Source organism: Dryobates pubescens, chromosome 35 (genome assembly GCF_014839835.1).
Source record: "Dryobates pubescens isolate bDryPub1 chromosome 35, bDryPub1.pri, whole genome shotgun sequence".
Lineage (NCBI taxonomy): Eukaryota > Metazoa > Chordata > Aves > Piciformes > Picidae > Dryobates > Dryobates pubescens.
Window position 1 is genome coordinate 8146091 of NC_071646.1, and position 12033 is coordinate 8158123.

The window sequence follows — 12033 nt, forward strand, 5'->3', positions numbered from 1 at the left end:
AGGGAGAACCCTGGGTGACTTTGCCCTGGCTGTGTGCTGACAAGGGTAGGCATGGAAGCATGGGAGAGATTTATGGAGCCAGTCCTGCCAAACACTTGTGAGCCCACAAACATTCAGCATCGTGTCCCAGAGTGCCTGGCAGAGCCACGCCAGTGTTGCCTTCCAATTGTTTGTGGTGGGACATTATCCCCTCCCTTGTGACCTTATGGTCAATGACTTATTTCTTGAGCTTGCCTGTTTAATTGAGGAGCTGCTTCTCACCCAAAGCATGGGGTCAGTCAGAAAGAAAGCAGCGTGCTCTGGGGACTGAGAGCAAGCCCCAGATGTCAGCTCAGCAGCTGTGCCAGCTCTGAATGAAGTGGCTGCACGATGGTGGCCGTGGGCTGCCTCCTGGGACCAGCACTGCTGTGGGTGCAAACTACTGAGCTGACATTTCTCAAGCTGCTTTGAGCACTTCTCCTAAATTAGCCTGGAGGCTTTGTCTAAACAGCTGAAGTCGGTGCTTAATAAAGCTCTGCTTTGTCCAAGCACTTCCTATGCTACATGGCTTCAGCAAACACTTTAAATTCTGCAAGCAGAGAGTTGCTAAACTTTCAGCACAGCAGCACTGAGGCAGAGGTCACTCAGCAGCACTGCTATCAGTGCAGAGGGCTGGAAGGGCAGTGCCAGTCACACCACAGCTGCTGATCAGCACCAAAGATCACAGAATCACAGAATGGTTTGGGCTGGCAAAGCCTTCTGAGATCCCCCAGGCCAACACCAACCCAACTCCACCATGGCCCCAGGTGCCATGGCCACACCTTGCTGCAACCCCTCCAGGCACAGGGACTCCACCACCTCCCTGGGCAGCCTCTGCCAATCTCTGACCACTCCCCCAGCAAAGACATTTTTCCTCATCTCCAATGTAACCTTTTCCTGGCACAATTTCAGACCTTTTCCTCTCCTTCTATCCCCTGAGACTGGGGAGCAGAGCCCAACCCCCACCTGGCTCCAGGCTCCTCTCAGGGAGCTGCAGAGAGCAATGAGGTCTCCCTCAGCCTCCTCTTCTCCACACTCAACACCCCCAGCTCCCTCAGCTGCTCCTCCCCAGCCCTGCTCTTCAGATCCCTCCCCAGCCACCAGCAGGGCCTCCCCGGCAGAAAGTGCCTGTTTGGCAGGCACAGGCAGCACCTGGTCCCGGAGGACGCGGCGGGCGTGGGGGAGAAGCAAGCGGAGCAGGCTTACAGCACCACGAGGCTGCTGAGGTTCTGGAAGGCGTAGTCAGGGATGTGCCAGATCTGGTTGAGTGCCAGGGTCATGGCCTGCAGTGCTGGCAGCTGGTTCAGAGCCTGGACAGGGATCTCGGTCAGGGCATTGTCGTCCAGCCACAGGTGACGCAGGGAGAGCAGCCCCTCGAAGCTCTTCTCGGGTACCACAGAGATCAGGTTGGCATCCAGGCGGCTGAGGGGGAGACAGACAGGGTGGGGATCAGCGAGGGACACAGCCAGGGCGCCCTGTGCCCGCAGTGTTGTGCAAGGGGAGCCTGGATGCCCAGCAGGGATCGATGGCCAGGCAGATTGGGCCAGGCTGTAAACAGTGATTAGCATCGGGAGGGCCTGGAGCAAGGCTCCTGCCGGCTCCTGGAGATGTTTGGCTGCCGCCGAGGATGATCCTTCCTTGATGGCCGTGCAGCTGCCAGCCCGTGGCAGCCTCCTAAACAAAGTGGTTAGTCCAAGGCCGTCCACATGGACCCCCCAGGTGGACTCTGGCCAGCTGTGGCTTGCAGTCACCCCCCTCACAAGGGAGCATCAAAGCTGCATCCCCTGGGGCCGGGCTTGCCGTGGACCTGCCTGAGCTGCTCTGTGGCGGCACAGCCCTGTCTGGGGTACCCCGCAGCCTGCTCACACTCACTGCTGGGGGATCTCCAGGACAGCCAGGCCAGGTGGCCAGATCCCCATTCCAGAAGAAAAGGATTTGTCTGGAAATGCCAAAGTTGTGGCAGCCCTGCTGGGGTTCCTGTGTTTGACCTGAACAGCCAGGCGAGGGCTGGCTGCTAAGGTAGTGCCAAGGAGTCAGCCCCTGTGTCAGGCTGCAGGGATGAAGCTCTGCTCCTCTCCCTCGCTCTGCTCTCTGTCTCTCGCTCTGCTCTCTCTCTCCCTCGCTCTGCTCTCTCCCCCTCGCTCTGCTCTCTCTCTCCCTCACTCTGCTCTCTCTCCCTCTCTCTGTTCTCTCTCCCCCTTGCTCTGCTCTCTGTCCCTCGCTCTGCTCTCTCTCCCTTGCTCTGCTCTCTGTCCCTCGCTCTGCTCTCTCTCTCCCTCGCTCTGCTCTCTCTCTCCCTTGCTCTGCTCTCTCTCCCTCGCTTTGCTCTCTGTCCCTCGCTCTGCTCTCTCCCCCTCGCTCTGCTCTCTCTCTCCCTCACTCTGCTCTCTCTCCCTCTCTCTGTTCTCTCTCCCCCTTGCTCTGCTCTCTGTCCCTCGCTCTGCTCTCTCTCTCCCTCGCTCTGCTCTCTCTCTCCCTCGCTCTGCTCTCTCTCTCCCTCGCTCTGCTCTCTCTCTCCCTTGCTCTGCTCTCTCTCTCCCTCGCTCTGCTCTCTCTCTCCCTCGCTCTGCTCTCTCTCCCTTGCTCTGCTCTCTCTCTCCCTTGCTCTGCTCTCTGTCCCTCGCTCTGCTCTCTCTCTCCCTCGCTCTGCTCTCTCTCTCCCTTGCTCTGCTCTCTCTCTCCCTCGCTCTGCTCTCTCTCTCCCTCGCTCTGCTCTCTCTCTCCCTCGCTCTGCTCTCTCTCTCCCTCGCTCTGCTCTCTCTCCCTTGCTCTGCTCTCTCTCTCCCTTGCTCTGCTCTCTGTCCCTCGCTCTGCTCTCTCTCTCCCTCGCTCTGCTCTCTCTCTCCCTCGCTCTGCTCTCTCCCCCTCGCTCTGCTCTCTCTCTCCCTGTGGTCGTTTGAGGCTGTGCCTTTAAGAACAAACACTGCTGGAACACACTGGCTAATGTTTTTGGTACTAGAACCAAAACATTCTGATATTCTAAACGAATTTCATTGGTTGATAAACAAAAATTCAGCTTTAGATTGTGAAGCGGTTGGAAAATTTTTTCCTCAGTTCTGTTCGGTTTGGGAGTTGGGGGAGTTTGGTGTTTCAGCCTGTTCTCCCTGCCTGCTTCTTCTGCGAACTGCTGGACTTGGCCTTCAGATAAGCAAACACTAATCCTGCATGGGCTTTTGAAGCTTGCTAACAACTCTTTTCCTTAGTAACTTGCCTTTCTCTCTCTCTAACCCCTTTTTGGGGAAAAAGGGAGGTAAGGGGGGGAGAGAGGGGGTTCCAAAGAGGGGATCCCTCCCTGAGGGAGGGATTTTTGTTGTGTTATTTGTCTTTGCTGTGTATTTCTGTGTATATATTGTAAATACCTGTATATATTGTGTTATATATAACCTGCTTTCCATATATGCTTGTAAATATATAGCTTTTGCTCTTCGACTGAGTTAGCTGTGGTTTCTTACTCTGTGGAGGAGGGAGAGCTAAGCCCTCTCTCAACCTACCACATTTATTGGCGCCCAACGTGGGGCTTGCTGACAAATTAGTTTGATTTATTGCTTGCTTAAGTCGAACGAGCAAACATGAAGGTGTTTTGGCTTTTTGAGCGTCTGTTCTTCTCGGTCTTTGGTGTATTGATCTACAAGTATTGCCTGGGTATGATTATCGATAAGATAGGTAAATATATAATGCAAAAATTATATTTGTGGTTTAAGTACAGGATTCGGCTTCTGTATGATCAGTGCCTGGAATTCTTTTATGTTAAAAAGTACAGAAATGTTACATCTAGCACACTGGAGGATTCGAACCCATGACCTCAGCACTCATAGTTCAAAGCACTGCCAACTGAGCTACTGCACATTCCTGGATACAGTCAGATTGTGAAACCTCTGTATGATGTGACTCGAAAGAGGAACAGTTTCCACTGGGGACCTGAACAACAAGCAGCCTTTGACCAGATAAAGCAAGAAGTAGTCCAAGCAGTGGGTCTGGGACCTGTGCGAGATGGTCCAGACATTAAGAACATTTTGTACACGGCTGCAGGTGACAATGGTCCAACCTGGTGCTTGTGGCAAAAAGCTCCAGGTGAGACACGTGGACGACCTCTTGGTTTCTGGAGTCGAGGTTACAGAGGTTCAGAGGCTAATTACACTCCAACAGAGAAAGAGATTCTAGCTGCCTATGAAGGAGTGAAAGCAGCTTCTGAAGTAATTGGAACTGAATCACAACTTCTCCTAGCTCCCAGATTGCCAGTTTTGAATTGGATGTTCAAAGGCAAAGGTTCCACACCACATCATGCCACAGATTCCACCTGGTCCAAGTGGATGGCTCTGATAACACAGAGAGCTCGAATGGGAAATCTTGAAAGACCTGGTCTGGTGGAGGTGATCTCAAGTTGGGCTGAAGATACCAACTGTGCTAAACCTCCAGAGGAGAGAGTAACTCGTGCTGAGGAAGCTCCTCCTTACAATGACCTTTCTGATGAAGAGAAGAAATATGCTTTGTTCACAGACGGTTCCTGTCGTCTCGTCGGGAACAAGCGAAGGTGGAAGTCTGCCGTGTGGAGTCCAACACGCCGAGTTGCAGAGGCGAAGGATGGAGAAGGAGAGTCCAGTCAGTTTGCAGAGGTGAAAGCTGTCCAGCTAGCTCTCGACGTAGCTGAACGTGAGAGATGGCCAAAGCTTTATCTCTACACCGACTCATGGATGGTAGCCAATGCTCTATGGGGTTGGCTAAAGAACTGGAAGAAGAATGGCTGGCAGAGGAAAGGAAAACCCATCTGGGCAGCTGAACTGTGGCAAGACATTGCTGATTGAGTTGAGAGAATTCCAGTGAAGGTGAGACACATTGATGCTCACATTCCTAAGAGCAAAGCTACTGAGGAGCAGCAGCACAACCATCAGGCAGATCTAGCTGCAAGAGTTTCTCAAGTAGACAAGGACTCTGAACTTGATCTCGACTGGAAGCACCGAGGTGAGATATTCTTAGCTCGGTGGGCTCACGATTCGTCAGGACATCAAGGCAGAGATGCAACATACCAATGGGCTCGTGACAGATCCATAGACATTTCCATGGATGCCATCACACAAGTCATCCATGACTGTGACATTTGTGCTGCTATTAAGCAGGCAAAGAGAATTAAGCCCTTGTGGTATGGTGACAGATGGTCCAAATACAGGTATGGTGAAGCTTGGCAGATTGACTACATCACTCTACCACGTTCTCGTTCTGGTAAGCAGTACGTGCTTACTATGGTAGAGGCAAACACTGGATGGCTGGAAACTTACGCAGTCCCACATGCAACTGCACGCAACACCATTCTCGGTCTGGAGAGACAGATCCTGTGGAGACACGGAACTCCAGAGAGGATTGAGTCAGACAACGGAACTCACTTCAAGAACAACCTTGTAAAGAGCTGGGCAAAAGAGCACGGTATTGAGTGGATATTCCATATTCCTTACTATGCACCAGCTGCAGGGAAGATTGAACGCTACAACGGTTTGTTGAAGACCACTCTCAAAGCCATGGGAGGTGGATCTTTGAAAAACTGGGAGAAACATTTAGCACAAGCAACCTGGCTGGTGAATAGTAGAGGTTCAGTGAACCGAGCTGGACCTGCACATTCTGATCTGCTACAGAAAGTAGAAGGTGATAGAGTTCCTGTTGTTAGAGAAAAGAATCTGTTAGGTAAAACTGTTTGGGTATTTTCGCCCTCAGGAGAGGCTAAACCTGTCCGAGGGGTGGTTTCAGCAGAAGGTCCGGGTCACACTTATTGGGTAATGCAAGAGAATGGTGAAATTCAGTGTATTCCACAAAGAGATTTAACTTTAGCTGAGAGAGTTTAATTTCAGAATGTTGTACAGCTACAGCGCGTCCAAAGGAAAGAGTCCCTGAGGAATCTACGGTGCACGAACCCTGAGAGCCCTGAGAGCCCTGAGTCAACTGAGAGTCCCTGAGTCCCTGTTTCCCTTTTTCTTCGCTTCGTCTGCAGAGAGACAAACTGTTTTCCATTTTCTTGATTTTGGATTTTCTTGGACTTCTGAATCATCTACATCTGAGTATAGCCGGAATGGACGATGAACTTAACTTACGAACTGTAAATATTGTTCTGGATTGGATGGACAGTACGAACAGCCAATGAAATTGTTTAGAAAGGGGTGGACTGTGGTCGTTTGAGGCTGTGCCTTTAAGAACAAACACTGCTGGAACACACTGGCTAATGTTTTTGGTACTAGAACCAAAACATTCTGATATTCTAAACGAATTTCATTGGTTGATAAACAAAAATTCAGCTTTAGATTGTGAAGCGGTTGGAAAATTTTTTCCTCAGTTCAGTTCGGTTTGGGAGTTGGGGGAGTTTGGTGTTTCAGCCTGTTCTCCCTGCCTGCTTCTTCTGCGAACTGCTGGACTTGGCCTTCAGATAAGCAAACACTAATCCTGCATGGGCTTTTGAAGCTTGCTAACAACTCTTTTCCTTAGTAACTTGCCTTTCTCTCTCTCTAACCCCTTTTTGGGGAAAAAGGGAGGTAAGGGGGGGAGAGAGGGGGTTCCAAAGAGGGGATCCCTCCCTGAGGGAGGGATTTTTGTTGTGTTATTTGTCTTTGCTGTGTATTTCTGTGTATATATTGTAAATACCTGTATATATTGTGTTATATATAACCTGCTTTCCATATATGCTTGTAAATATATAGCTTTTGCTCTTCGACTGAGTTAGCTGTGGTTTCTTACTCTGTGGAGGAGGGAGAGCTAAGCCCTCTCTCAACCTACCACACTCCCTCACTCTGCTCTCTCTCCCTCTCTCTGTTCTCTCTCCCCCTTGCTCTGCTCTCTGTCCCTCGCTCTGCTCTCTCTCTCCCTCGCTCTGCTCTCTCTCTCCCTTGCTCTGCTCTCTCTCTCCCTCGCTCTGCTCTCTCTCCCTTGCTCTGCTCTCTCTCTCCCTCGCTCTGCTCTCTCTCTCCCTTGCTCTGCTCTCTCTCTCCCTCGCTCTGCTCTCTCTCCCCCTCGCTCTGCTCTCTCTGTCCCTCACTCTGCTCTCTCTCCCTCGCTCTGCTCTCTCTCCCCCTTGCTCTGCTCTCTGTCCCTCGCTCTGCTCTCTCTCTCCCTCGCTATGCTCTCTGTCCCTCGCTCTGCTCTCTGTCCCTCGCTCTGCTCTCTCTCTCCCTCACTCTGCTCTCTCTGTCCCTCACTCTGCTCTCTCTCCCTCTCTCTGTGCTCTCTCCCCCTTGCTCTGCTCTCTCTCCCTCGCTCTGCTCTCTCTCTCCCTCGCTCTGCTCTCTCTCCCTCGCTCTGCTCTCTCTCTCCCTCGCTCTGCTCTCTCTCTCCCTCGCTCTGCTCTCTCTCTCCCTCGCGCTGCTCTCTCTCCCTCGCTCTGCTCTCTGTCCCTCGCTCTGCTCTCTCTCTCCCTCGCTCTGCTCTCTGTCCCTCACTCGGCTCTCTCTCCCTCTCTCTGTTCTCTCTCCCCCTTGCTCTGCTCTCTGTCCCTCGCTCTGCTCTCTCTCTCCCTCGCTCTGCTCTCTGTCCCTCGCTCTGCTCTCTCTCTCCCTCGCTCTGCTCTCTCCCCCTCGCTCTGCTCTCTCTCTCCCTTGCTCTGCTCTCTCTCTCCCTCGCTCTGCTCTCTGTCCCTCAGTCTGCTCTCTCTCTCCCTCGCTCTGCTCTCTCTCTCCCTCGCACTGCTCTCTCTCTCCCTCGCTCTGCTCTCTGTCCCTCGCTCTGCTCTCTCTCTCCCTTGCTCTGCTCTCTCTCTCCCTCGCTCTGCTCTCTGTCCCTCACTCTGCTCTCTCTCTCCCTCGCTCTGCTCTCTCTCTCCCTCGCTCTGCTCTCTCTCTCCCTCGCTCTGCTCTCTGTCCCTCGCTCTGCTCTCTCTCTCCCTTGCTCTGCTCTCTGTCCCTCGCTCTGCTCTCTCTCTCCCTCACTCTGCTCTCTCTCTCCCTCACCTCTGCTCTCTCTCTCCCTCGCTCTGCTCTCTGTCCCTCACTCTGCTCTCTCTCTCCCTCGCTCTGCTCTCTCTCTCCCTCGCTCTGCTCTCTCTCCCTCGCTCTGCTCTCTGTCCCTCGCTCTGCTCTCTCTCTCCCTCGCTCTGCTCTCTGTCCCTCACTCTGCTCTCTCTCTCCCTCGCTCTGCTCTCTGTCCCTCACTCTGCTCTCTCTCCCTCGCTCTGCTCTCTCTCTCCCTCGCTCTGCTCTCTGTCCCTTGCTCTCCTCTCTCTCTCCCTCGCTCTGCTCTCTGTCCCTCACTCTGCTCTCTCTCTCCCTCGCTCTGCTCTCTCTCTCCCTCGCTCTGCTCTCTCTCCCCTCGCTCTGCTCTCTGTCCCCTCGCTCTGCTCTCTCTCCTCCCTCGCTCTGCTCTCTCTCCCTCGCTCTGCTCTCTCTCTCCCTCGCTCTGCTCTCTCTCTCCCTCGCTCTGCTCTCTCTGTCCCTCACTCTGCTCTCTCTCCCTCTCTCTGTTCTCTCTCCCCCTTGCTCTGCTCTCTGTCCCTCGCTCTGCTCTCTCTGTCCCTCGCTCTGCTCTCTCTCTCCCTCGCTCTGCTCTCTCTCTCCCTCGCTCTGCTCTCTGTCCCTCACTCTGCTCTCTCTCCCTCGCTCTGCTCTCTCTCTCCCTTGCTCTGCTCTCTCTCTCCCTCGCTCTGCTCTCTCTCTCCCTCGCTCTGCTCTCTGTCCCTCACTCTGCTCTCTCTCCCTCTCTCTGTTCTCTCTCCCCCTTGCTCTGCTCTCTGTCTCTCGCTCTGCTCTCTCTCCCCCTTGCTCTGCTCTCTCTCCCTCGCTCTGCTCTCTCTCTCCCTCGCTCTGCTCTCTCTCTCCCTCGCTCTGCTCTCTCTCTCCCTCGCTCTGCTCTCTGTCCCTCACTCTGCTCTCTCTCTCCCTCGCTCTGCTCTCTCTCTCCCTCGCTCTGCTCTCTCTGTCCCTCGCTCTGCTCTCTCTCTCCCTCGCTCTGCTCTCTCTCTCCCTCGCTCTGCTCTCTCTCCCTCACTCTGTTCTCTCTCCCCCTTGCTCTGCTCTCTGTCTCTCGCTCTGCTCTCTCTCTCCCTCGCTCTGCTCTCTGTCCCTCACTCTGCTCTCTCTCCCTCGCTCTGCTCTCTCTGTCCCTCGCTCTGCTCTCTCTCTCCCTCGCTCTGCTCTCTCTCTCCCTCGCTCTGCTCTCTCTCTCCCTCGCTCTGCTCTCTCTCTCCCTCACTCTGCTCTCTCTCCCTCTCTCTGTTCTCTCTCCCCCTTGCTCTGCTCTCTGTCTCTCGCTCTGCTCTCTCTCCCTCTCTCTGTTCTCTCTCCCCCTTGCTCTGCTCTCTGTCTCTCGCTCTGCTCTCTCTCTCCCTTGCTCTGCTCTCTCTCTCCCTCGCTCTGCTCTCTCTCCCTCGCTCTGCTGTCTCTCCCTCTCTCTGTTCTCTCTCTCCCTTGCTCTGCTCTCTCTGTCCCTCACTCTGCTCTCTCTCCCTCGCTCTGCTCTCTCTCTCCCTCGCACTGCTCTCTCTCTCCCTCGCTCTGCTCTCTGTCCCTCGCTCTGCTCTCTCTCTCCCTTGCTCTGCTCTCTCTCTCCCTCGCTCTGCTCTCTGTCCCTCACTCTGCTCTCTCTCTCCCTCGCTCTGCTCTCTCTCTCCCTCGCTCTGCTCTCTCTCTCCCTCGCTCTGCTCTCTGTCCCTCGCTCTGCTCTCTCTCTCCCTTGCTCTGCTCTCTGTCCCTCGCTCTGCTCTCTCTCTCCCTCACTCTGCTCTCTCTCTCCCTCACTCTGCTCTCTCTCTCCCTCGCTCTGCTCTCTGTCCCTCACTCTGCTCTCTCTCTCCCTCGCTCTGCTCTCTCTCTCCCTCGCTCTGCTCTCTCTCCCTCGCTCTGCTCTCTGTCCCTCGCTCTGCTCTCTCTCTCCCTCGCTCTGCTCTCTGTCCCTCACTCTGCTCTCTCTCTCCCTCGCTCTGCTCTCTGTCCCTCACTCTGCTCTCTCTCCCTCGCTCTGCTCTCTCTCTCCCTCGCTCTGCTCTCTGTCCCTTGCTCTCCTCTCTCTCTCCCTCGCTCTGCTCTCTGTCCCTCACTCTGCTCTCTCTCTCCCTCGCTCTGCTCTCTCTCCCTCGCTCTGCTCTCTGTCCCTCGCTCTGCTCTCTCTCTCCCTCGCTCTGCTCTCTCTCCCTCGCTCTGCTCTCTCTCTCCCTCGCTCTGCTCTCTCTCCCTCGCTCTGCTCTCTCTCTCCCTCGCTCTGCTCTCTCTCTCCCTCGCTCTGCTCTCTGTCCCTCACTCTGCTCTCTCTCTCCCTCACTCTGCTCTCTCTCTCCCTCGCTCTGCTCTCTCTCCCTCGCTCTGCTCTCTGTCCCTCGCTCTGCTCTCTCTCTCCCTCGCTCTGCTCTCTCTCCCTCGCTCTGCTCTCTCTCTCCCTCGCTCTGCTCTCTCTCTCCCTCGCTCTGCTCTCTCTGTCCCTCACTCTGCTCTCTCTCCCTCTCTCTGTTCTCTCTCCCCCTTGCTCTGCTCTCTGTCCCTCGCTCTGCTCTCTCTGTCCCTCGCTCTGCTCTCTCTCTCCCTCGCTCTGCTCTCTCTCTCCCTCGCTCTGCTCTCTGTCCCTCACTCTGCTCTCTCTCCCTCGCTCTGCTCTCTCTCTCCCTTGCTCTGCTCTCTCTCTCCCTCGCTCTGCTCTCTCTCTCCCTCGCTCTGCTCTCTGTCCCTCACTCTGCTCTCTCTCCCTCTCTCTGTTCTCTCTCCCCCTTGCTCTGCTCTCTGTCTCTCGCTCTGCTCTCTCTCCCCCTTGCTCTGCTCTCTCTCCCTCGCTCTGCTCTCTCTCTCCCTCGCTCTGCTCTCTCTCTCCCTCGCTCTGCTCTCTCTCTCCCTCGCTCTGCTCTCTGTCCCTCGCTCTGCTCTCTCTCTCCCTCGCTCTGCTCTCTCTCTCCCTCGCTCTGCTCTCTCTGTCCCTCGCTCTGCTCTCTCTCTCCCTCGCTCTGCTCTCTCTCTCCCTCGCTCTGCTCTCTCTCCCTCACTCTGTTCTCTCTCCCCCTTGCTCTGCTCTCTGTCTCTCGCTCTGCTCTCTCTCTCCCTCGCTCTGCTCTCTGTCCCTCACTCTGCTCTCTCTCCCTCGCTCTGCTCTCTCTGTCCCTCGCTCTGCTCTCTCTCTCCCTCGCTCTGCTCTCTCTCTCCCTCGCTCTGCTCTCTCTCTCCCTCGCTCTGCTCTCTCTCTCCCTCACTCTGCTCTCTCTGTCCCTCACTCTGCTCTCTCTCCCTCTCTCTGTTCTCTCTCCCCCTTGCTCTGCTCTCTGTCTCTCGCTCTGCTCTCTCTCCCTCTCTCTGTTCTCTCTCCCCCTTGCTCTGCTCTCTGTCTCTCGCTCTGCTCTCTCTCTCCCTTGCTCTGCTCTCTCTCTCCCTCGCTCTGCTCTCTCTCCCTCGCTCTGCTGTCTCTCCCTCTCTCTGTTCTCTCTCTCCCTTGCTCTGCTCTCTCTGTCCCTCACTCTGCTCTCTCTCCCTCGCTCTGTTCTCTCTCTCCCTTGCTCTGCTCTCTCTCTCTCCCCTCTCTCTCCACGATTTGCCAGTTGCCCTTTGTGTTGTTACTATATTGTATCATTATGTTTGCAGTCCTCATGGACACCTTAAGGCAGTTGAAGGTGAGGTTTAATTTGGTGAGAAATGTAAGCTTTTAGGGCTTGTTTTTTGGTTTGCATAGAAGGAGAAGCCAACGTGTATTAAGCTTATTATGGGAAAAAAGTCAATTAACCCCCCCCTAAGTCTGAGAGTCATCTCTCCTGAGGATCTCAGGAGGTGAGCAGGATTCAATTTGTTATCTGTAAAGACAAAGTATAACAGGAAATACTTTGAATTTGGATGAGGTACCAGGAACCAATTACAGCAAGGAGAAAGCAAATCCTGCCTGCCACCCATTCCAGCTGAGCTGATTTCATTCTTTCCAAGCTATCTAAAGGAAAAATCTCTGAATTCAAATTGCAAAGAGAAAGCTCTTTGGCTCTTACCGAGGCACCAGGGAAGGAAGTTAAGAGAGCTGTCAGGGCCCAGCCCTCAGATCAACCACCCTGCAGGAAGCTTTTGTGCTGCAGCAATTGGTGGGGTTGAAGGA

At 54.4% G+C, this 12033-nt stretch overlaps 1 protein-coding gene across 1 annotated transcript in view; it reads right to left on the reverse strand.

Annotated features, from left to right (window-relative positions):
- LGR6 (leucine rich repeat containing G protein-coupled receptor 6) overlaps positions 1 to 12033 on the reverse strand; it is a 223372-nt gene that overhangs the window by 90889 nt on the left and 120450 nt on the right. Inside the window, exon 5 of the mRNA XM_054176315.1 lies at positions 1225 to 1440. Coding sequence (XP_054032290.1) covers positions 1225 to 1440 — 216 coding nt within the window. The remainder of the gene's footprint in view (positions 1 to 1224; positions 1441 to 12033) is intronic.